The 26,342-nt window shown below is 42.3% G+C and overlaps 2 protein-coding genes across 3 annotated transcripts in view; one reads left to right on the forward strand and one right to left on the reverse strand.

Annotated features, from left to right (window-relative positions):
- The window catches only part of MAML2 (mastermind like transcriptional coactivator 2), a 344,128-nt gene that overhangs the window by 188,819 nt on the left and 128,967 nt on the right, over positions 1–26,342 (forward strand). The gene's annotated exons all lie outside the window — the stretch shown is intronic.
- Positions 12,310–13,466, reverse strand: LOC130860499 (heterogeneous nuclear ribonucleoprotein A3-like). Its single transcript, XM_057748812.1, has one exon. The coding sequence runs from the start codon at positions 13,452–13,454 to the stop codon at positions 12,384–12,386; it is 1,071 nt and encodes a 356-aa protein (XP_057604795.1). The 5' UTR covers positions 13,455–13,466; the 3' UTR covers positions 12,310–12,383.

Raw genomic sequence — 26,342 nt, forward strand, 5'->3', positions numbered from 1 at the left:
ATTTTAAAGGTTATACTCCATTTATAGTTATTATAAAATATTGGCTATATTCCCAATGTTGTACCCTTTGTAGCTTATTTTATACCTAACGGTGCCTCTTAATCCCCTGACCCTACATGGCCCCTCCATGGCCCCTCCCTCCTTCCCTCTCCCCACTGGTAACCCCTAGTTTGTTCTCTGTATCTGTGAGTCTGTTTCTTTTTTGCAATATTCACTAGTTTATTGTATCTTTTAGATTCCACATGGAAGTGATATCATGAAGTATTTGTCTTTCTCTGTCTGACTTAGTTCACTTAGCATAATAGCCTCCAAGTCCATCCATGTTGCTGCAAATGGCAAAATTTCATTCCTTTTTATGGCTGAATAGTATTCCATGTATATATATATATACACACACACACATATATATATACACACACACAGACACTCTTCTTTATCTAGCCATCTGTTGATTGCTTCCATACCTTGACAATTGTAAACAATGCTGCTATGAACATTGGGGCACATGTATCTATTCAAATTAGCGTTTTGGGATTTCTTTTCAAATATATACCCAGAAGTGGAATGGCTGGGTCATATGGCAGTTCTATTTTTAGTTTTTTGAGAAACCTCCATACTGTTTTACACAGTGGCTGCACCAGTTTACGTTCCCACCAACAATACCACTGTCTTTTTACCCAGGTGGTGGGTGATAGGCCTAACATATCTGATTTGTGTACAGATTTATGTTAGTAGAGCTAATTTGGTCCATGGTACATTAAGGATATATACAGGGAAAATGTTTTATTAGAACATAGCTCTGGCATATTTCCCTTTTAAGGAAACTTAAACATCAAATGACTTATCCTAGGCAACAAAAGTTGCAGGATAATTAAGTAACTATTTTCAGGGGCCCTGGAAGTTACTCTAGCAAAAAAGTGTAGCCAACTACTTCTCACTTTTGGGGGACAAAACAATTTAAATTTCAGAATGGGTTGTGAAATCTTTCTCATCAGCATTTTATGGTAGAGGACAGGAATCTTCCCCAAGTGTTGGAGAGAGGGAGGGAGGGGACTCAGTAGCCTAGAACAATGTAAAGTTTTCCCAAGGATTCACAAGGTCGGGGGTCAGAGAAACCCACTGGTCTCTAACTAGGAAGCTTCTCGGTGCCTTCCTGTGCTGTGGCTCACAGGTTCTTCCAGCTCGGGCATTCCCAAGTGAAGATGCATTATTAAACCCAGCCCATGTTCACCCAGCAACATTATTCACAACTCCCCCATCTTTCTCACTCTCTCCTAAACACTGGCCCACTGCTTGGGGGTAAGGAAAACAGGAAGACTGAAATAAGATCTCCCATTAGCAGCCATTTGGATCTCAACATTCATAGCTCAGCAGCCACTGAAATAGATTTTTCATAAATTTCCTGAGTAGCCTTGTGGAACCCAAGATAAAGAGCAGTTATTTGCTCCCTCTTTTACAGATGGCATAAATAACTTCCTCTGGCCACAAAGCTCTAGAGCTAGGACTCAAACAAAGAATTCTAGTCCAGGGACAGTAACATGAGCTCAGGTGGCTGCCTGGAAATTAGCATTTGAAGAGGGTGACTAAGGAGGAGGCTTCTAATGTGGGTATCAGCACAGAATATAGTAAAGTATATTTTTCTTCACTTTCTTCATATTCCATTTTGCTTAATGTTCCGTTTTTGATTATAATAGAAGGATCTAAAGTCATACAACAAGAGGAATCCTGTATTTTTATTAGTTTAGCTATATTAAGGTTTCTTTTGGCCCTAATAACTCCAAGTGACATTTACCATGGCCATTTCTTAATCATTCTGTTCAAAATAGGAATGACAGAGGCCAAAGAGCAGTTATAAGACAGTGCCTTGATGAATATAAGAATATTGTAGGGAAAACTATGGGAGGGGAAATTATTTGAAGGAAAGAGACTGCCTTTTGATATGATTCGTACATTAAAAAGGTTGTTAAAAAATAAAGAAGTCAAGTATTAAAGGCCAATATGTTTAATAATTTTCAGGTTTAACCCAATTCTGCTTTTCTAATTTGCTCATAATAATGCACATTAGCCAAGCGATTAATATTGGCCATAAACACCCACACCGTTTCCTCCTCTCTCTCTCTCCCTCCTTCTTGCCCTGCCCCCTCACACACACACACACACACACACACACACACACCAGTACGTGTAGTATGTTAGAGTGGAGACTGGATGGTCAGTGAGTTTGTGGACAGTACAATGCTTGTTATTCTTCTCTCTGAGAGGCAAGAGACAAAGGAATTCCACAGCTTAGATCATGTGAGGAGACTCTTTCTGGCTCTCAGTAAATGTGCCGTCCAGTTCTCAAAATGCACAGGCTAAAGTAAACTTAGACTCTTATCCAAAGTCTTTGCTGAGAAAACAAAGGAATTAGGTTTTCCCTAAAGATTTTCCTAAACCAGTCAGATTTGCTTCTTTTGATACAGGCGTATTAAAGACAGTAAGAGAAATTTAGTCTTGGGAATTACTATTTTAAACAAAGGCCCAAAACAGTGGTGTCTATTTTTAAAGCCTCGTCACTCCTCTCCAGTAACCAAGCGCAAGGTAATTTGAATTCTGTTTCCAGTTAAGACGGTTAACTTGATTCTACTCTACAGTTCAGTGGTCTCTCCTTTAGACTTGATTTCTATGATATTAAGTATATACAACATTTCCTTTCCTTTTAACCCGGTTTCCACTTACACTTTTCTGTGTATCTGAGATCTGTACTGTGACCTGCCTGAACTTATGGAAAATGGACGACACTGAAAGAGAATTGTAGTTAAGCTTCCCGATGGCACTTTTTAAAAACAGCAGTGGAAAAAAAGTAACAGGGCACTCGTCAGATGTGATTTTTGGCAGACACTTCACTCAGGCTGCTCAGGGTATCCTCAGAAATTATAAACCCTCAAAGGTGTTCAGGGTACAGTAAATAAAGCAAGATAAATTATTTTAATGCTCAACTTATTGATTCAGTTCCCTCCTCTGCAGATTTTTAGTAACATGGATTTCGATCTAAGTGAAAGGTCAGCTTTGAAGCAAGTGTAAAGATATTTACAGGAAACGAAGCAGAAAGTGAGCTTTCATGCATTTTCAAATGTCTCTATTATTCAGGAGCAAATGAACTGTGTCATCAGTCAAAAGAACAACAGATGCCTACCTTCCTATATTAAAGTTAAATGAATACCTACCACACCAGTAGTATGCTATTAACTCTGAAATTGGAAATTCACTAAGGTATGTTTTCCCTAACTTTGCCTGTGAAAACAGGAAATAAACAACTGTGAATTAAGGTTCTAAGTAAATATGTAACAGTTGTAGTTTGGGGGGAGATGGGGAAGGCTGCCAAGATGAAATCATCAGGGTAGAATTTTTTCCAGTGTGGGATGCTAACTAGACATTTGTGACAACTACATAATCAACAACATCTTTAAATATTTAATTTCTTGTCAGTTGTTATCTAAATTGACTTCAACTCATGTTTATGTAACTGTGTATGTATGACGTACATACGTATAACTAGATCTGTTAGAGGGAAGTGGCGAATTGAAGCAGTTATGTGGCTCATTCTGTAGGGTAAAAAAGAGGAAGAGGAGAAACCTGATGGCGAGGGAAAGGACTATTTAGAAAATTGTAACTTACCATATAGATTTATATTTAGTTATAGCTTGGACTTCCTCAAATGATATGTCTACCTACAAATCTTGGACTCCTTCCTACTCTAGGTCATTAGATTGATTCCTGTATGTGTTGAGATGGTCACATATAAGTGAGTTCATTAGCACTTTAGTGCAGGACTCCTTGGTTCCGTGTTGGTCCTCAACTGGGTTAGTTACCAAAGTTTAGTTCAACAGTAATTTAGTTCAATAAGTATCTACTAAGTACCTACTGTAGCCCAGGCCCTTAGCTAGGTGCAGGGGCCTCAGTTCATTTCATTATAATCTATAAGGTGTTTTGTCATTGTTAAAATGATCCCCTGGTCTGATGCCCAAAGTAATAACAGAAAAGTAAAATACAGTACAAGACCTTTGCCTTACACATTCCATTCCCTGACACGAGGATCTCCTGAGGGCAGGTGAGCGTGATGGGATTGATTTGGCCAAGAGACCTGAGGTATGTGATTCTCCGAGGTCCTGTGGCAGAGGAAGGCCAGGGGAACGCTGCCCCCAGGGCAGTTGAATATTCAAGTGTTTGGATCAGGAAGACTTGGGTTACAGGGCATGCATCCTTCATCCCTTCTTCCCCAAACCCCAGCCCTGGACACCATAGAAAGAGAATCATTTTGTTCAAAGAATGGGTGCTCTCGTTCAGAGATGCGTGTCAGTATCAGGAGGTGCTCAGCACCTCCCTGAGCAGTGAGCCAGAAGAATCCCTCCTCCAGAGGTGGGAAAGAACATGCCATTCTCATTCAGGAAACAAAGCTGCGTAAATGATAAGAAAAGTTAATCTTTAAGTAAGTATTCAGTTACTTTTCTGCCTCCAGCACAAAAATCCCATAAAGTCATTACCACAGTATTAAAAAGTTGAAAAGACCTGGGTTAGGACCTTACTTCTGCCACCTAGTAGCTGAGTGAACTTGAGAAAGTTATTTAACGTGTCTCAGTATCAGTTTCCTCCTCTGTAAAGGTGCAGTCATAATAAGATCTAACTCATAGGCCTGGTGTATGTATGAAATGACGTAATGTATAGAAAGTTTTGGTGCAATATCTGGCACCGGGTAAAAGTTCAGTAAATTCCCTCTGTTCTTACCATGTCTCCCTCTGCTATAGCTGGGCAGCCTGAGGGGCTTCAGACACTGTGGCTCTCATGCCCTGTACATGCCTGAAGTTCAACTTTTAGAAGGAACCCTTGCTGTTTCTTCTAACACATGATATCGTGGCAAATGAGGAAATAGCAGTCAGTGGTATTTGTGTCTTTCCATGGTAACCATTTCTATTTACCCCTCCTAGCTGGAGGAAATGAAGGCAGTAGCGGCTGAATGAGTTGGAACATACCATTCACTTTTTACCACAATGTGGTAAGTAAGAACAGGGCATATCCTTATAAAATTTCTATGTATCAAATAGTTAGAAATGTCAGATGGAATCTGGGGGAAAGAAGGATAGATTAATTTACATACAGCAAAACTTCGTTGACTCGTTTTTTTGCATTTCCACGTACTATCAGACAAGAGTGTGGCTGATGTAAAATATATGAGGCATGATCTTCTAAGCAATTAAGTAATTCTGGAATCTTGAAGTACTTGGAACCTTTAACCTGGTAGGGGAGAAAGATAATAAACAAGTCAATAAATAAACAAACAAACCAAGTATTCATAGTGTGTAATAAGAGCCATAAAGGAAATAAATAGGGTTCTGTGTCCTACCACTTGCTAGCTGTATGATCTTGAGTAAGTCACAGATCCGCAGAGCAATAGAATTTGAAGGCATCTTAGAGATCATTACAAAGGTTTTATGGACTGTAAACTGAACATATACAAAGACTGATTATCAACAGTATCTAATTATAAGCCATTCCTACCTAGTAACATAAGAGACATTAAGGAGACTATTTTTTTTAAATTTTATATCAGTGTATAGATGATTTACAATGTTGTGTTAGTTTCAGGTGTACAGCAAAGTGATTCAAATATACATATACATGTATCCACTCTTTTTTAGATTATTTTCCCATGTAGGTCATTACAGAGTACTGAGCAGAGTTCCCTGTGCTATATGGTATGTCCTTAGTAGTTTTCTATTTTATACATGGAATAAATGTATAAAATGTATATGTGTCAGTATCAATCTCCCAATTTCTCCCTCCCCCTTTTTCCCCCTGGTAACCATAAGATTGTTTTCTACATCTGTAACTGTATTTCTGTTTTGTAAATAAGTTCCTTTGTACCAGTTTTTTTGGATTCCGCATATAAGCACTATCATATGATATTTGTCCTTCTCTGTCTGACTTACTTCACTCGGTATGACAATCTTTAGGTGCATGTATGTTGCTGCAAATGGCATTATTACATTCTTTTTATGGCTGAGTAGTATTCCATTGTGTATATATACCACAGCTTCTTTATGCATTACTCTGTCAATGGACATTTAGGTTGCTTCCATGTCCTGGCTATTGTAAACACTGCTGCAATGAACATTGGGGTGCATGTATCTTTTCAAATTATGGTTTTCTCCAGGTATATGCCCAGGAGTGGGATTGCTGGGTCCTATGGTAGGTCTATTTTTAGTTTTTTAAGGAACCTCCATACTGTTCTCCATAGTGGCTATACGAATTTACATTCCCACCAACAGTGTAGAAGGGTTCCCTTTTCTCCACACCCTGTCCGGCATTTATTGTTTGTAGACTTTTTGATGATGGCCATTCTGACTGGTATGAGGTGATACCTCATTGTAGTTTTCATTTGCAAAGACTTTTATTAAGAGGCCGTATTCCTCATTGGAAGTATAATATGTTTCTTAAAGACATAAAACCCATTTCATTCAATATTCCATAGTTCAGTATTTTCACTGTTTTAAACTAGTTCCCTGCCAAGTGGTCTGACCTAGAGAAGGCTGAACGTTCATATCATCTTCCAGAGGGAAGAGAATCAAGGTGCATAATGATTTTATGGTCTGCCACTCATATGCCTGGAGATAACAGAAATAGCAGATCTGGGTGCTTGTGAAACTTGAAAATCAATAATAATAAAGACAAATAAAAAATAAAACCAAATATATTTAGCTGCTTTTTCCCAGATGCCATTCAACAAAAATTGAAATCAGATTATAGACTTCTAGAAAACAGACAATGGCATATTTATTTCATATTAATAGAACCGTTCTTTGTAATGGTTCTCTTGTAATTTTTTCATATGCTCAATATTGAACTTAAAAGCATTTCCATTTAATAGGAAATATTCCATTAAACATCAAACAAATTCATATCCTCATTCATTTTCATTAAAAATTCTGAGTGTAATCTCGTAGTCACAGAGTTTAATTAATGTCTGTGAAGTGCCTTAAGTACATTGGATAAAAATTATCGAGAAATATCTTTATCCAGGAGTACCCACTTGAGGTTGTTCTGCCTTACACATCTTGTATCTCACATACCTCCTAGCAGAGTATCATGCATATAGAAGGCACTCACTATGTATTATTGAAGGATATGTAACACTTGAGTAGTTTTACTCTAATACTTTTTCCGCAAGCATCACAGAGTAGCAATATCTTGGGTGTGACCATTATGTTTCAGAATTTAATGTAAATTTTACCAGGCTTCCAGAAATGCATAGTACCAAACACAGACGAGACTGATGTATAAACCCAAATGCCAGTTTGTACCTTTACAATGAGAACTATAACACACAGCAGAGCAGAACACCCCAATGCACAGAGGAATTCATCCTTTCCCACATGTCGGGGAGACAAAGTCAGATATGGAATCAGAGCCATGGTATTTGGTAGGAATGTAGTCGTGTTGTTATCCGAAAGCTAAGAGCACGCTGTGTGTATCCCTCCTACAGGTTTATGTTTGCAGAATGGCTTGTATTTCTGTCTATGTGAGACATGCTAACAGATCACTATTCTTTGGTTACTATTCCGCTCTTGTTGCTGTTACACTGATCATCATTCACATATTGTTTCTTCAGGGTAGGTAAAATCAAGTGATTATGCTATAGCTTTATATGTGCAAAAATAACTACAGTCTCCTGCTAACATTTGATCTCTGAGACTTAAGTGTGGTTGATTCTAAAGTAGACTCACTAGGTCATAAACTCTGGCGAACTGTTGTCTGTCTTATTCACCTCTGAATTCTTAGCACCTTGCAAAAGGCCCTTTACACAACAGGTCCTCAATAAATACTTGTAGAGGAAATGAATGAATGGATAAGTTACTATTACAAATGCCTGACCCCATTCTGTATACTCATTTTTTCCTAATTTCCTGCTCAGAGGATAACTTTTTGGAGATCCTTTTCTATAAGAGGTAGGGGCGAGACCAAGATATGTATATGCGCACACTGTTACCTGTTTATTCTATTCCTTTGCCAGTTACATGATCCTGGCCCACCAGGAAACTTTAAATGAAGTGTACAATTCATTGTTTTTTAGTATATTTTAAAAATTGTGCAACCATCATCATTATCTAATTCTGGAATGTATTTATTATCCTATCAAGAAACCCCATACCCATTAACAGTCACTCACCATTGCCCCCTTTCTCAGGATTCTTGCACCACTAATCTACTTTCTGTCTCTATGAATTTGCCTTTTCTGGGCATTTCATATAAATGGAATTCTAAATATGTAATCTATCTTGAAGAATGTTCCATGTATGCTTGAGAAGAATGTATATTCTACTCTTGTTGTATGGAGTATTCTATATTATCAATTAAGTTTCGTTGGTTTATAAGGCTGTTCAAGTCTTCTCTTGTTGATGGTCTATCCAGTTATTCTATCCATTATCGAAAGTGGGGTATCGAAGTCTCAAACTATTATTGTTGAGTTGTCTACATATCTCTTCGGACTGTTTTTTCTTTGTGTATTTTGAGGCTGTTTTTAGGTGTATATATGTTTATAATTGTTTTGTCTTCTAGAGAAGTTAAGCTTAACTCTTTTCCTTTATTTACACTGCTCCCTTTCTCAGCAATGTCAAGAGTATCTTTCCATCCCTATTCTGCTGAAATGTTACCCATTCTCCAAGACACAGCTTTTTTTTTCCAGCTGTTTATAAAGTGGAGTATAATTGCTTTACACTGTTGTGCCAGTTTCTGCTGTAAAACAAAGTGAATCAGCTGTGTTTATACATATATTCCCATATCTCCTCTCTCCCGCGACTCCTTCCCACCCTCCATATCCCACCCTTCTAAGTCATCACCAGTCATCCAGTTGATCTCCTTGTGTTATGCAGCAGCTTCCCACTAGCTATTTATTTTACATTTGGTAGTGTATATATGTCAATGCTACTCTCTCACTTCGTCCCAGCTTCCCCTTCACCCCCCACCCCGCCCCGTGTCCTCAAGTCCGTTCTCTACATCTGCATCTTTATTCTTGCCCTGCCACTGGATTCATCACAAGACACATCTTTAATGCTGTCTTTTTTGAAATAGTTCTCAGTCTTTCTGCTAGTTCTGCTCACTCCTACTTTTGTATATCTGTATCTCTGTTATAAAATTTGTTTTTCGTCTTTCTACTCCTAATTAAAGAGACTGTTTCATTTTTGTATCCATTCCATACAAAATGGTAGGCATGGTAGGCATTTAATAAATATTTCTAACATCAGAAAAAGATTAGCCCCATTTTGAGTGTTCCTAGGTGATTGGTACAAGACAATGGGTACAAGTTACGAAGAAGTGTAATTTAGAGTTAAAGAAACTTAAGATTTTTTCCCTTATAAAGAAATCTCAAGCCTAGAATGTAGGAATGGCAAATGTTCTAACTATAGCAAATTATTCTTAAATGCAACTAAAATCCAACTTATAGATCTTATTTCATCTTTCATGTCCCTGGATTGGATCCTTTCTTCAAGATTAAAACAGCAAGCCATGGTACATATCATGGCTTGGCAAACTTAGAGCATTTTGGAATCTTCTTACTTTTCCCTCTCTGACTTCTTGCCAACTGGAAGATTGTGATGAGGCATGAGGTAGAGAAAGCTGTTGAGTGAGGAAGGGGGAAAATGTCACATATCCCTCTTGGGTTTCTGAACCATGTTATGATTTCACTAGAAAAATGACATTCTTTTGGAAGTCGTCTTGAAGAAAGTTCTGTGGCTCAGTGATATAGGTGGCTCCTCTAGTTTAGCCTTCTGCACAAGAAGCCCTGCATGGGAGAATTGGCAGCCGACCTCCTATTTGGAGTCCAAGTGCCAAACACATGGACTTGCATGCGAGCGCACACGCATGGGCACACACACACACACACACACACACGGTAAATGCTGGGAAAATAATCTTCAAATCAGGTGATGACACTGCAAAATTCCACGGGCTTATATCTTCTATAGCTGTAGGACATTTTGTGTACTTCTCATTTTGCTCAGTTATGCTCTTGGAATCATTATAAACTATCTGGGACAGTGAACTGGAGACAGTCATTTTGTATATCTCAGCTGCAAGAACGTAACTTTTCCATCACACCTAGTAGTTCTTAGCTTTGGCTAAACATTGGGACCATCTGGGGATCTTTAAAAACTGCTGATAGCTGGCTCCCACCCCCAGAGACCTTGGTTTAGTCTGTGTGCATGGCAACACAAGTGACAGAACTTTCAAAAGTTCCCCTCGATGATTCTAATATACAACCAAGGACGTGAACTAACCATCCAGAACACTGATTCTCAAAGTGTGTACTAGCAGCAGCAGCATCACCCGGAAACTCATTCGAAAGCAAATTCTGAGACCCCAGCCCAGACATACTGAATCAGAAAATCTGGGGCCGCAGCCCAGCAGCAATTCTAGGTTTTAAAAATCCCTGCAGGTAATATTGGTGTACTCTAAAGTTTGAGAACCACTAGCCTAAAATGAAGAGAACTCTTTTTACTAATTTTTAGATGTTCTTTTTAAAAAAGGTTAATAGGATTTAATCGATTCAGTGTATGGGTTGGTTGGGGGGGGGTCCATACTATTGGCTGGTATAGAGTAATATAAATCTCTAATTTTAATTTAGTGGTTGCCCCATATACCTTTTTCTTAAGTTTGATGCTTGATACATCTTGAATTAAAGACTGTCTAGTGTATTTGTACCATATAGATGGTTACTCTGGATAATGTAGCCAGCTATATGGTTACACATATATGCACATCACTCCACCAAAAAAAAAAAAGCCCAATAATGGATTGTCCTGAAATAGACTATAATGTAAAATGTCAGCCTGTTCCATACTAGAAGGAGTGTCCATGTTTTATTTTTATTTATTTATTTATTTATTGGCTGAATTGGGTTTTTGTTGCTGCACACAGGCTTTCTCTAGTTGTGGCAGGTGGGGGCTACTCTTCATTGTGGTGTGCAAGCTTCTCATTGTGGAGGCTTCTTTTGTTGTGGAGCACAGGCTTTAGGCGCAGAGGCTTCAGTAGTTGCGGCTCATGGGCTCAATAGTTGTGGATTGCAGGCTCTAGAGCTCAGGTTCAGTAGTTGTGGCACACGGGCTTAGTTCCTCCTCGGCATGTGGGGTCTTCCCGGACCAGGGCTCAAACCTGTGTCCCCTGCATTGGCAGGTGGATTCTTTTTTTTTTTTTTTTTTAAGTGTTCAACAATACATGATTTTTATTCTCTTGCTCTGAGAGCATGTATCAAAATATATATATTAAACCAAGGAAAATAACTGAAGATTTATGGGCCTCTTGTGCTTTAAAAAGGGAAAAAAAAGTAGCCACTAATTTGCTCAGATACAGCAGGCTTAGTGGTCCTGTATTTTGAAGATTTTAAGAATGTTTCTTAAGGTAAGAGGAAAGGGAAAACATTCACTACCCCTTTCCAGAATTTAAACAGAGGGCAGTACACATTCTTTACACCCAAATAAAACTATGGCAGCAGTGCACATGTGACCAAGGTGAATGCAGAATGGAGATGTTCTAAACACAGCTAGGACTCTCAGCAAAGCTAATACACTAAAATCATATGATTACATTTTGAAAGAAAATGCACAAAAACCAAATAGGAATTTTGAGATTTTTCATTTGGAGGTAAATCTTAATGCTATTAAATTCACAAATATGCTAATTTAAATACCCAATTCTATTATCTAAAACACACATTGCAAACATACAAATATCTATTCTCTCCACATGTCAGAGCCCATTCATTTCATGGTTTGGAAATGGGGAGAATAGATTCCCCATAAACTGCAAGTCAGCAGGTGTTTCTTTACAGTTAACTTTAGCAAAATTCATACAAAATAGTAATTAACAATGATCTTCTTGTTAACTCACATGGAAACACCTTCAAAACTGCATTTTGTTAAAGTTTCTGTACTAAAATGTAGAAAAACTGAACTACACAATATTGAAAAGTTAAAAATTCCTTAATTTTTTATTCCTGGTACCACTACCACAATTTACAGGGCAATATACCTGATGTAATGAAAAGAAAAAGAAAAAGACAAAGCTACAACAGATAAAAGACCTCAGGAATGTACATCTAATTGACACTACATTGCATTAATCAATAGCTGCACTTTTTGCAAACTGTGGCTATGACAGTCCTGAACAGGAAGGGTTTCCTGTTTAAGCTGCAGTAACTTTTCTGACTGTGGATCATCGTTCCTCCTGTGGCAGATTTTTACAGTTCCTCTAGTGCATTTGGGACGACTGTCTCAAAGTAACCTGCAGCTTTCCTGACAACTCTTCACTCTCTCTCCTGCTAAGAACTGTAGCCCTTTTCTTCTGAGTTTTTAGAACCTTCTGCTACCATATCCACCACTTCCACCACCAGATCCATAACCACCACCATAGGGACTGCCCGAGCTTCTTCCACCAAAACTGCCCCCCTTCATGGGTCCATAATTTGATTGCTGTTGTCCACTATAATTTCCAAAATCATTATAGTTCCCACCACCACCATAGTTACCTACAAAATTTCCTCCTTCATTGTAACCATCATATCCTCCACCACCACCACCATATCCACCACCTTGGTTTCCATATCCTGGTCCACCACCACCGTAGCCTCCTCTGCTACTATAACCAGGTCCACTGCCATAGTTGCCACCATCACCTCCAGATCCATTATATCCACCATCACCTCCTCCATAACTACCTCTACTGCCACCACCTCCACCACCATAGCCTCCTCTCCCACCGAAGTTTCCACCACGGCCAAAGTTACCTCCTCCACCTCCAAAGTTTCCTCCACGACCCATAAAGTTGCCAGATCCACCTCCATGACCTCTTTGTGATCCAGCAGATTGCATCTCTTGTTTAGAAAGGGCCTTTTTCACTTCACAATTATGCCCATTAATAGTGTGGTATTTCTGAACAACAATTTTATCAACTGTATCATGATCATCAAAAGTTACAAAAGCAAATCCTCTCTTTTTTCCACTCTGCCTGTCTTCCATAACTTCTGTGGTTTCAATCTTGCCATACTTTTCAAAGTAGTCTCTCAAATTATATTCTTCTGTATCTTCTTTAATACCACCAACAAAAATTTTCTTCACTGTTAGATGGGCACCAGGCTTTACAGAATCCTCTCTAGAAACAGCTCTCTTTGGTTCCACTACACGCCCGTCAACCTTGTGTGGTCGAGCACACATTGCTGCATCCACCTCTTCAACACAAGAGTAAGTCACAAAACCAAAGCCCCTGGAACGTTTTGTTTGGGGGTCTCTCATCACCTCACAATCTGTAAGTGTGCCCCATTTCTCAAAATGTTCTCTTAAGCTGTCATCTGTAGTTTCAAAGCTCAGACCACCAATAAACAGTTTTCGCAACTGTTCTGGTTCCTTTGGATCATGGCCCTCCATTCTGAGACCGGACTCGCCTCATCCAACTCGAGTTCAACATGGGACCGAGAGGAAGCCCGGCAGGCGGATTCTTAACCACTGCGCCACCAGGGAAGTCCCTCCATGTTTTACATAAATCGCAATTTTGGACTTCACACCTACTCCATATTTTTTGTCAGTGTCACATCACTGGAATGCTGGTTTGCCTTGAGCTGGATGATTAATTTTTGATTTGTGCTTCTTTCATTATTAAAGAATCAAGATCAGTTCAATGCTATTCTGCCCTGAGATGAAGACATTTCATTAATTCCACACCTGAGTTATTTACCTGTTTATTACTTGTCTTCTGCTTAGATGCTGTGTGGTAATTATAAATAGAAAGCACACTCCTACAGAAGGTATCAGAGAGTCTTGGGAGCCCCAGATCCTATGGCCATGATGAAATGGGAAGCTGGGCAACATCTTAGTGTCAGCCGACTCTAACACCTATGTGAGTGGGACAGATTGTCTGTGTGTCATGCGAGAAGGTGGTGTGGCAGCACTTTAGAGTTGACGTTTATGATGATTCTAATAAACAAATGATGAAGCAAACTATGACAGTGCTACTCAAGATCGGGTCTGTGGGCCAGCAGCGCTGGTATCCCTTGGGAGCTCTTTAGAAACACAGAATCTCAAGCCCCACCCCACACCTGTTGAATCAGAATCTGCAAGTTCACAAGCTCTCCACGTGACCTGTATGCACATTAAAGTTTGAGAAGCACTGGGCTAAAGATTATTTCACCGAACCATGTCTGTTTTCCTCTCCTTGGTCTACTGGAGTGGAACATGCTACTTATAAAGCAAGCAGCCTGTATTCCCTTCCATTCCGATGTTTCCAATGGAAACAATAGGCTCACTAGGTTGGGAAATCAGTAGGAATTAGCTGACCAAGAAAGGAAGTTTAGATTGAACAAAGGTTTGCTTCATTTTTATAGCCCCTAGAGGAAGAACAATACTGTACAGAAGCTGTTAATGATAGGCTGGATTGGAAGGCAGTAATCTGTGCCAAAACTCAAATGTGTTTTTACTCTAAACTTCCCTCCAGATGTCCAGTTATATTGTACAATTTCCAGCTGGTAGGAACCCCACAGAAATGGCTGGTCACTAAGATATATTTAAATATAAAATAGATCCATATTAACTTTATTTTCAGTATCTTCTGCTCTTTTAATAATTTCATTAACTCCCATTAGGCAGCAAATGATTTGGTGCTGATTGAAAATGTCTAGTTGACCTTGATGGAGAGATTTTTAGCGGAGATTGTGCTCTGTTTAACAGCTCACACAGGTAACTATGGCAACTCTCCATTTCAGTTATGAACATGTCATACAAACCCTAAGTGAAAACAGCTTCAACCTACCAGTCCTCTTTAATAAGTAATCCAATAATAGTGGACCATTCAATCCAGAGAAAAGGCTTTCTCTTAACTGAGCAATAATTGAAATGGCACCAAGTAAGGAGAGCTATAGTCTTAACACATTGGCCAACCTGTTAGCATGATTCCCTGTGTGCCGTTCAACAAATCACCCATCCACTTTAAACAGATGAAGAGAAACCCATATGACTGCTCAGGTAGTTTTTCCCACCCATATTCTACTCCTCTCAGGCTGAACTTTACAGAAGGTTTCAAGAAACAGTGGCTGTGATTTTCTAATTTGTGGATGGAGACACTGAGTCAGCAGGAAATGGGGGGACCACGTGCTCTATAGCATTCTGCAGGAACCATGCCTGAAATCACTGCACCGACCTTACTGCTCCAGCCTTTTCCTTTTAAACACCGTTTGCTTCCCCACGCCTGTACCCACATGCGCTGTCATCAAGCTTAGTTGCCACTCAGAGTCACTCTGCGGCTCCGCATTGTCTATCGTGTGATGTCCACATGGCATTCATGGCGTGGTCTGCCCTCTGCCTGCCTCATCCCATGGTACAGGGACCACACAACCCAGCTCCAGAGTCACAGATCCTCAAATATGATCAGCAGTTTTATTCCTTTATAACTTGGCTGTACCCATCCTTTATCCTTCATCTCTTCATCCCCAGTACTCCAGGAACGTGGTTTATGCCTGTATTGTAGTGTAGTGAGACAGTACACCCCATAAGGTTAGGGGCCATGTCTGTGTTGTGTCATTTACAGCTACATTCTCAGGGCCTAAGACAGTGCCCAGCACAGGAGAAGTATTCCATCAGTATTTGTGGAAATGACTGAAAATGTAAATTAGGTTTCTGTTGTATCCCAGCCAATCTGATATGATTGTCTCTCTCTCTACTTTCCAAGAGCATCCCCACCTCCGAGGTCCAAATCAAGTACCATTTACTTTTGGACAGGGAATTCCCCAGCGGTCCAGTGGTTAGGACTCCAAGCTCTCACCGCCAATGGCCCAAGATCCCTCAGATCTCCCAGCATAACACCTTGCACACCATGGATGCTTCCTCTATAGTTATCACTCATGAGTCAGGATATCAGCAAAAGTACTGCTATCAGAAGGAAGGCTTTTCCCAGGCATCTCTGAAGTCTGGGTTCCTGCCCTGCATGTGAATTGGAAGTCTCATAGGCTGAAGACCACTGTGGGCCTCTTTCCCACTCTGACCCTGCCTGCGGGTGCAGTTGCAACCAGAACCTATGTCCTTTGCTTCCCAGCAGGTAAGCATCCTCTAAAGAATGCTTTGATCCCTTATTTTCTCCTTCATCCTCATGGCCTAACTCACATTACTGCCTGGCCTAACACAGTACCAAAAAAGCCATCCTGGAGTATGGTAAGGGAAGGGAAGAGCAGATGATTAAGGACCTCACTTGATGTTGGTCTCACTGAAGAACCGTCACTCATTGCCTTTCACTTCACCATTAGTAACATGTCAAGGCCTGCTGGGGGTCATAAATAACAGGAACCGTTCGTGACACAGAGAACAGGCAGATAGTACTGATTCATTTAGGGTTTCATAATGCATGTGCCAGCCCAGCACACACACTGTGGAACCTGCCTCCCCACCTGCAGCCCAGACCCGCAGAGATGGGGTCCACAGATGTGAGGGCACACTTGTGTAACGTGAGCATTGTTCCAGTTGGAGTCAGAGCCTGCCTCCACCAGCAGCCACCTGTCATGTTCCAGGGGTCCCCTCATGGCTCTCCTGCCCCTTCTGCTGACAACTCCTGGAGGCTGAGACTCGGAGATGGGAAGTGTTTCCACACCACCTCTGTGCAGTGTGGCTCAGGGACCTCACGGCTCAGCCTGTAGGAGGCAAAGTGCTTCTGCTTCAAGAACCACAAACAGTCTCTGTTCAGTGTCTGTCTCTTTTCCTCTCTGCTTGTTTGCTTCCCTGCCTCCACCTCCAGGAGTCTGCATAAATCATGAACTTTTCAGGTCATTCAAGGGCAACTCATTAACACCCCCTTAGGAAGAGCCGGCAATGTCATCTCTTCCTAAGTGGTGGCTTAATGGCCACAAGCAGATAATGCTTTATCAAGAGGCAATAATAAAATAATAAAAGGTGGCTCATGAGATATGTAATAAATGGTCCAAATTAGGGGATAAGTGCCAATTAATGTGGCCATCACCTGCTCCCACCAGTGGATGACCTGGCGGGAGAAGGAAAGAAGCAAAAGAAGCCCTGGACTGGGAATTATTTTGAGAAAGCTACAGTTGAGCTTAATATATAAGCAGCTTCTTTTAGCAAACCATGGAAGGTTTAGCATTTGATTTCTGGATCCACATGTACTCTTCTAAGGATTTCTGTGATCTGTGACCCTTCTTTTCTCTCCATCTCATGCCCTTTCACTGGGTGTATACACATATGCGTTCTCTCTCTCTCTCTCTCTCTCTCTCACACACACACACACACACACACACGTGTTTGACTCTAAATAAACAAAAGCATGCTGATGATAAGGAGAAGACTGGTATCTATAGAAGTTTATCCTTTTAAATATGCTTTCCAAGGGATTATCCAAGTAAATATTTAAAACAATCATTCAAATTAGGTAAGACAGGTGTTATGATGAACATTTTATGGATGAGAAACCCGGGATTGATTTGCTATAATAAGAGAGCCAGGATTAAAGCTCCCGTCTGGACTTGGTGGCGCAGTGGTTAAGAATCCGCCTGCCAATGCAGGGACATGGGTTCAATCCCTGGTCAGGGAAGATCCCACATGCCCGGGAGCGACTAAGCCCATGGGCCACACTACTGAGCCTATGCTCTAGAGCCCGTGAGCCACAACTACTGAAGCCGGCGTGCTCTAGGGCCCGAGTGCCGCAACTACTGAGCCCTCACACTGCAACTACTGAAACCCGTGCACCTAGAGTCTGTGCTCCACAACAAAAGAAGCTACCACACAGTGCAACGAAGAGTAGCCCCTACTCACTGAAAGCCTGTGCACAGCAACGAAGACCCAACACAGTCAAAAATAAAAATAAATAAAATTACAAACAAAAAACCGCTCTGTCCCAGGTCGTTCTCCCGCCTACCCCACTGGAGTCAAACCGTAGAGCACAGAGCATCGTGATTATCATCTTCTCCACCCCTCTTGCCAGCTGAGCTGGGAGCACTCAGGGCAGGGATAGGTCTTATTCATGCCTGTCTCCCAGTTTTTAGCACAGGGCCTGACACAGAGGAATACTGTGTGTGGAAGGGAGGTAGGAGGATGAATGTCCTCTGGAATGCGCGCAGGAGCAGCCCCTCGAGAGGATAGGAAGGCAATGCGTGGCCGGCAGAATTGGGACATTTCTAAATCACGTTGCCACCTGGGGTTATTCCTTATCGCTACCTGCGAAGCCAGTGTCACTCTCTCCCTTGCCCATCTGTGGATACTGTTCCTCATAAAAGCTATAGTGGCTGCTGTTTCTCTTATTTGCCAGCCCAGCACCTGGTGATTCCAGAGAAAACCCTGGGTGACTGTGGCAAGCTCTGTCTTAGAGCTGGCTCTAATAATGTTACATATCTAAATGCAGTCTTCCCTCGACAGGACAGAAGTCCCCTGGCATATTTGGGGACACTGTACGTAACCACGGAACCAGATGCATGTCCGGGCCAGATGGTAAATCGCCAGCTTCTTTATTCAACAAGCATCATTGAGCCCTTATTAGGTGCCAGATACTGCATGAAGTGCCAGGGACGCAGCGAACAACTAGACAAGCTTCCTGACCTGGAGGAGCTCAGCCAAGTGTAGAGATGGGCTGATGTGTGATTACCAGGAAAAAAGCCTTTAAATGTCTCTCAGGCACACCTTGCCCACGTGTATTCTAATGATACCTTTTGCATATCTGGCTCCTGCCTTCAGGGGGCTGCCTGGGAGCTGGCTACAATGCCATCATGGGCATAGAGGGATGGGAAACAAGAGAGAGGAAGCGCTTAGAACAGTAAGGGTGGTAATTGATCATGAGAGAGACGGAGGTGGCCATCTCACCACCTTGGACCTCAACTCCTCCTTGATTGTCCTGTGCACAAATGCATCCAAGAGGAGAGCCTAGACCTTCAGCACCGAAGGGTTTCAAATGAGTGGATTCAGCCAGCCCGCGGCTCAGTTCCGCTCCCTGAAATGGTTCCTGACATCATTCAGATGCTCATCAAGCCCGTCAGGCAAGTGGCTATTAGACCTGTCGTTTCAGCACCAGCACCGTAAAGGGCATTCACTAGGCATAACGCAGGTTTGCAGCTTACATTTCCTCTGGCCGGGCCAGGATTGTGGCTCACATTTCACTTACATGGGGCTTTCTGAGTACAAGACCGGGCATGTAAAGAATGGGATAATTGATCTTTTCCCTCCTGGCTGGAATCTGTGGTTGCATTCCCTCGAAACCGCACAGAATTCCGATTTGCTGCCTTGGATTTTACAGGGTCCTCTGTGAGAAATAAAAGCCTACAGGTGTGAAGGTTTACTGCAGCCGTGGATATAGAATTTCTTATGACTAAATGGCTTATAATTTCTCGAACACCATCCCCCCACCCCCACCCCACCCCCACCCCCCCACCAGCCTGAAAGATTTGCCTTCATCCAACCTCGGTTTCTTAGGCAGTTTTCTCCTTTGTCTGGGTTTGCTTCCCTCCCTTCATGGCTACTCCCACTGACTCATTTACAACAGGGCACTTAAGCAGACTTGAGACTTTTCTGCAACTGGGAAAAGGCAGAAGAGTTTTTGAATGGCACCCATGGGGGAAAAAGAAAGGTTTTCTTCCCCATTAGTAGAGAATCGTGCCTTGAAATTCAGAGAGATTGTCTGCAAGTCAGGAAGCCACACATGGCTGTATCTACACGTCTGGAGAAATGTCTGGTGGGTCTGTGCTGTCGCCCCAGGGCAACACTACCAGGCCAGTTATCAGGGCAATTAAAACCTCAGCAGACAGGACTACAGAAGGGGCACAAAACTAAGAATGCCTTGGTTTCCCAGCTCTTCCTTTGCAATCTGCTTTCCTCTTTTCTTTGCGTGTTGCTGAAAAGAAAGCCTTGCTGCGGTGACGTGAAGGCTGCCAGGACACTCAGCCATTAATCACAGCGATTATATGTTAATCCTGGATGAGTTCATTATGATTAACAAGCAACAGTCCAAGAAGCTGAAATTTAGATTTGAGGTAATGAAAAAAGTAATATGATGTTTCTTTGGAACATGTTTATGGAGGGTTTATGCCCACTGCACCCAAGTCCATGTCTGTGAAATGCTTTTTTGCCATCAGCTAGTAAGACACACCAGACAAATACAAGTCTTGCCTTCCTGGTAACAAGGAATCACATCCACGTGTGGTAACAGCCTCCTCCATAGCAGGAAGTTCGATTCATAATTGAACAAGTACTGATCGTTTCCTACATATCAGTGGGAAACACACTGTCATGAAGATTCCTGATACCCTCGGAAGTCTGCTTATGTCTAAGATCTGAGTCCACTGAGACACCTTCCATGGTCAATTGAGGTAATTCTCTCATGATCTGAGAGCCTCTTGGGAAGCCAGGCTGTCCCAGGGCAAAAGAGAGGATGTGGATTCTCGCTGGCACAGGGGGACCAAGGACTCTGGGGGGGTCCAGCTTGAAAGCCATGGCTTCAGGAACCCTCCCCACTCTCTCTCCTTCCAGAAGTGAGCTGGAGACCTGGCTTAGCATCCAAACTATCCTTCATTTGCTCTTGACCCTGGCACTCTTCAGATGGGTATTTATTCATCAGCGATGAATCTAGCTACCTGCCTGGGGGATTTCTCTTTGCACCATTTTTCCCGTCTTATAGATTCGGAATCATAGCACTGGCCTTGGAATGACTATCCCTTGACACTATCCCTTGAGCAACTTGGAAGAAAGAACTAAAGTAAACACGGGGATCTTTGTAATTTGTTTAACTTTATTCTTCAATTTCTCCTTTAGTCTCCAAGGATCCGGATCCTGCAGCTCAGTGGTTTCCATACCTCCCTGGCCATCATAATCACCCAGAGACGCTTTAAAAAATCTGGATTCTTGGGCTCCTCTTGGCTGAGATTCTAATTCAGAAGGTCAGAGAGGGGAGGGGAGTGAGGAGAAAGCAGGGAAGAGACAGGAGGAGTCAGAAGTAGCTGAGAATGGCTCACCCGGGCCTTTTGCTCCATAGCCCTACACAAACCTGATTTATTTTTTATTATTCATTTTCAAGAGTTAATGATGTAATTATCCAAAAGCAATTAGATGCAGGGTGGAAACAAAGTGCCTAAGGGACCGGGAGACAGGCTTATTGACGAGAAGAATGGAAGAGTGAACTGTCGCCAGCATGTGACCTCTTCGAACCTGGGCTTCAGGCCCCACACCTAGGCATGTGGAGGAGGCCTCTGCGGCGGCCCTTGGGGACAGTGACTGACTCATCACACGGTTTCCCTCTCACTTCCAAAGAAACAGATCGCTCCTGATGCTTCAGGGCTGAGGTGGACAGTGGGCCACCATCTCAGCCTCTATGGCTCTGCTCAGCTGTAGCCTGGCTCAGGGGTATGACTTTTCCAACAAACGTGTCCTGAGTGCTGACTGAGTGTTTCTTTATAAAAGAGCGAGCAAGAGGTAGGTTTTCTTGCATCACTTCTTGACTCATTTTGTTCTTTCCCCAACTTTCAAGACTTAAATCAGACCCAGAAGAGTGCTCCAACCCTGTTATTGTGAATCCATCTTTGCGTGTTGTTTTCTTTTAGTCTTTTGCATGTCTTTATCAGTTTAACAAAGGTTTATTGAGAAATTACTGTATGCTGGTGCTAGGCTCTAGGGATTTCAAGATGAAAAGGACACAGTCTTTGCCCTCAAGGAGCTTATAGCTTAGCATTGTCACTCACTGCCTTGGGTTCAAGTTCTCTGTGTGCATGCTTGCTTTTTTACTAGAAGATGAAGTCCCTGAACACAGCTTTGCTTCTGCTGTGGCACAGGCCCAATGACCTACAATTGTAGGTTTAACAGATGTTGGTAGAATTAAATAGAGAACATTTTCTTAGCCATCAAAATGGTTTCTTGCCAGAGTGAGGGAGGTTGTGGAAGGCTTTGATCTGTCTATATTAAGAAGAGAGTAGAAGTCTCTCTGGAATGGTTTGGAGTCACTTGGTAAAAGGCAGGGCCCTGGGCCAAATTATTTCTTAGGTCCTTTCCAGACTTACTATACCTCCTGTTTTTCCTTGGTTGCATGAGTTTATTTATTGTCAGATAAATATGATTATTTTAAGTATTTATTCATGGGGGGTGTGGTGGGCTCTCAGCAGATTACGGAACATCTTTGTTCTAAGATGCTTCTAGTCTGTCTCAGGAGAGGATGATGTATTGTCTAGGCGGTGACAGAGTAGATGTTTCAGATTGCTTATTCGCCCATTCCATTCTCGATACGGTTCTCCAGAACTCCTTCTCTGCATGAGAGCTTGATGAGAGTGCTTCGGACAGGTACTGAGCCCAACAAGGAGTCCAAGACCACATCACTTTCCGAAAGCAATCCAACAGTGAAGGAACAAGGCCAGTCCTGTGCCCATGCCTTGTCAGCTTGCACGGTTTTTTATTTATCTTCTCCCCGCATTGGTTCATCAGATTCTCTTCCCTTGCAATGTCCTCCTCTCACATCACTTATCTAAATTCCACCCATCTTAAATTGTCTCTGCTTAGACCCATGAAAAGAGATTGGACTTTAACCTTCTGGGCCAGTGTGATTCATTGTCACCTAAACTCGTGACGGTCAATTCACCATTTGTCATTACTCCTTATTAACTACATACTTATGAACTGCTTTGCCTTTGTTCTTTAAAAAAATGTAACTTAGCTTTTGCTTTGTTATCATTATTTGAATGTGCTCTGTATTTTATTTCTCTGTATCTTCTTATGGCCACCCTTGTCCCTTGCACCTAGTAGGTAGCACTCAATGGAGCCATTATTTAGTGATGCCCGTAATGAACAGAACATTGACATCCTCATTCTCTTTGCCGCACACGTGAACCAGCATGATATTCCACTTAGGGGAGCACATTCAAGCTCGAGGAATCATTTGTTTGGGAAAAGCACTTTGGAAACTTCTTTCATTTTTCCACCTTCTTCCTCCCAACCCTGCAGACACGGAGAGAGCTCAGCTCCAATATGTTCCAGTGGCTGAACACCAGAAAGCTTTTTAGCGATTGAGCACAAAACCTGTCTCTAAATTACACACACAAGCCAGGACCTCCTACTTGTCATGTTGTCAGACCAGAGTAGAACACGAACACAGACAAGGTTCATGGCGCTACAGGCTGACTCTGTTTGGGTCACACTGCATTCCAGGCGAGGCCAACTGATTCAGAATCTTCAGTGTCACAATTCGGTCCTTTGCAGTTCGGGTTAGAATATTTGAGCTGTGTCTTTGTCCTTTCTGGCCTGTCATCCCAGAGGGTGAAGCATGTAGTTCCTAAAGTCCCCTTTATGAACCCATCCAGTGGGAAGCGACATGTACAAATGTAAGTGAATGGTGAGAGTCTGACTAAGAATGAAAAGCACGTAGAATTTCAGGCAGAAGTGTGTTATTCACTCTGACAGTGGTGTAAAGGGTGACAAAAAAGCACTGCCTTGCCTCCAGCTGAGAAAGCATATGTTATTTACAGGAGCTTGGTGCCTCTTTGCTGCCTATGTTGCTGTATCAGAATCCCAGTGGGTACCTGGCTTCCCGGCCTCAGATTTGTCCGGGTGGGAGAGAAAGTTTACCAGCCTTCAGGAGACCCCTGAGCCCCAGGCTCTGACTCACTTGGCTGTGCTGAAGTGGCTCTGTGGGTTTCAGGGCCCTATGAAAATGGTGCTTCAATAGACACTAAGATTCAGGATCTGAACCCCTGGTCCCTCCCTCCATTCGATGGCCCAACTTGAGACCCTGGGACTTAGCATGGTTGGAGATGCCCTCCTCTCACTGAGGCGGCCCCTCCCATCACGGGGCCTCCGCACAGCCGTTCCTGACCAACCTGTTTAACATAGTACATCTCTCTTCTGCTCTGCTTCCTGTTTCTTCAGAGCACTAGTATTTTGTTGAGGACTTTTGCATCTATGTTTATCAGTGATGTTGGCCTGTAATTTTCTTTTTTCTTTTTTTAATTCTCTGCCCACTTTTATTTTTTATTTTATTTATTGGCTCTGTTGGGTCTTCGTTGCTGCCCACAGGCTTTCTCTAGTTGCGGAGAGCGGGGGCTACTCTTTGTTGTGGTGTGCAGGCTCCTCATTGCCTTGGCGTCTCTTGTTGCAGATCACGGGCTCTAGGCACGTGGGCTTCAGCAGTTGCCGCACATGGGCTCAATAGTTGTGGCACACGGGCTTAGCTGCTCCACAGCATGTGGGATCTTCCTGGATCGGGGATCGAACCCGTGTCCCCTGCATTGGCAGGCGGATTCTCAACCACTGCACCACCTAGGAAGCCCCTGTAATTTTCTTTTTTTGTGTGATATCTTTGTTTGGTTTTGATATCAGGGTGATGGTGGCCTCATAGAATGAGTCTGGAAGTGTTCCTTCCTCTGCAATTTTTTGGAATAGTTTCAGAAGGATAGGTGTTAACTCTTCTCTGTTTGGTAGAATTCCCCTGTGAAGCCATCTGGTCTTGGACTTTGGGAGTTTGTTGGGGGTTTTTTAATCACAGATTCAATTTCAGTACTTATAATAGGTCTGTTCATATTTTCTATTTCTACCTGTTTCAGTCTTAGGAAATTGTACCTTTCTAAGAATTTGATCATTTCTTCTAGGTTTTCCATTTTAATGGCATATAGTTGCTTGTCGTAGCCTCCTTTTTCATTTCTAGCTTTATTGATTCGAGCCCTCTCCCTTTCTTTTCTTTCTCGTTAGTCTGGCTAAAGGTTTATCAATTTTGTTTATCTTTGCAAAGAACAGGCTTTTAGTTTCATTGATCTTTTCTGTTGTTTTCTTAGTCTCTATTTCATTTATTTCTGCTCTGATCTTTATGATTTCTCTCCTTCTACTAACTTTGGGTTTTGTTTCCTGACCTTTTATATTTACTCAGCCATTGTCAGTCTCTCCCACAAGACCCCAGTGAGTCCTCAGAGTCTTTGAAGACTGTGGTCTAATTGTTCACAACTAGATCTCATGTGTGTGGGACAGACGGAGATCCTCAATATTTGTGGCATGATTGTCTTGACCAGACCCTGTTGGAGGTAACAGGTGAGGCATATATTGGCCAGTTTAATTAACTTGACTTCTGAGCCAAGATTACTTGGAGGATGAGTGAAGTACAGACAAGTTCACCTCCCACCACCACACATTTACGATGTCCCCCCTCTGCTTCATCCCCTCTTCTCTCTGTGTGAAGCTCCCAATGTGGCTTCAGCCAACATGGGAACCCACAGGTCCTCTCCTGCCTAGGGTTTTCCTGGTTCAGAACCTCCGCAGAAACGTAACTCTGACAACCTGGGTTTCTAATGATGCTTCCCATTCGCTGTCTCTGCTTTGCACCTTGGTCGTGGTGTTTTTAATTCCAACCAGCTCACCTTTTCCTGCCTCCATCCTCCCCACTCCTGTTGACTTCTTTGCCTGTTGGGATTGAAGTTATTGGCTCTGTTTCACATGCCAGCTATACCTAATCCTAGTCATGGGAGCCCAGCAGATGGGGCCTGAGCCCCTTCTGCTGACAAGGACTCCTAAGTGGGTATCTTTCAAACCTGCCATTGAACCAGCTCTCAGCGGAGTCCAATAAGGAGAGAGACTTTTCAATATTCATAATTTCCTTTTATGGTGGGGGCCTCTCTGTTGGGTGAAACTTCAGATGCTACTTCTTTATTTCTGAAAATATTTCAGGCTTTCCCATCCACAAAGCCAGCAATCGAAATCAATAGATGTGTAGGGATGGTGTGAGTGTATGAGATCACAGCTGCAGAAGCCAGAACACTGAGAGTGGGACTTGCAAAACCAGGGCTACTTGGGGTTGATTTGCATGAGTTCGTTTAAAACTGAGATTCTGCGTGGGGAGGGAGGAGGGAGTAAGAAGGCACAAGAGTTGATCAGATTAGGATAAAACGTGATTCTGAGAGACAGAAGTTAAAATCGGGTCCTTCTACATGTATTCCTCAGCAGGAATCATTGTAGTACACAGCTCAGTCTTGACTGTCTTTTGTCCCAGGGCAAAGTCTGGGCAATCAAAGAATGGTCTGGATTTACCTCAGAAGGTATGATTCCCTTATTATTTTTTGAAACCCTGCAACTCTGGTGATGGCATGCCAATTTCCTGGAGCAGGACTTCACCTAATGTTTCAGTTTTATTTTTGATTTTTCCAGGAGGTGTCTCTAACCACACCCTCTGTGAGTGACTCCAAATACTTTCTCTCCGTAATTAAATGAAGCATTATGTACTCAGCTATACCAGTGCTGTCATATGCTTCCAGTGGTTTCTAGGCTTCAGTAGAGCTTAAAAATGTATTGCCCTCCATCCCCTTTTGGGAGCCATACAGA

This window comes from Hippopotamus amphibius, chromosome 9 (assembly GCF_030028045.1).
Source record: "Hippopotamus amphibius kiboko isolate mHipAmp2 chromosome 9, mHipAmp2.hap2, whole genome shotgun sequence".
In the NCBI taxonomy this organism is placed as follows: Eukaryota; Metazoa; Chordata; class Mammalia; order Artiodactyla; family Hippopotamidae; genus Hippopotamus; species Hippopotamus amphibius.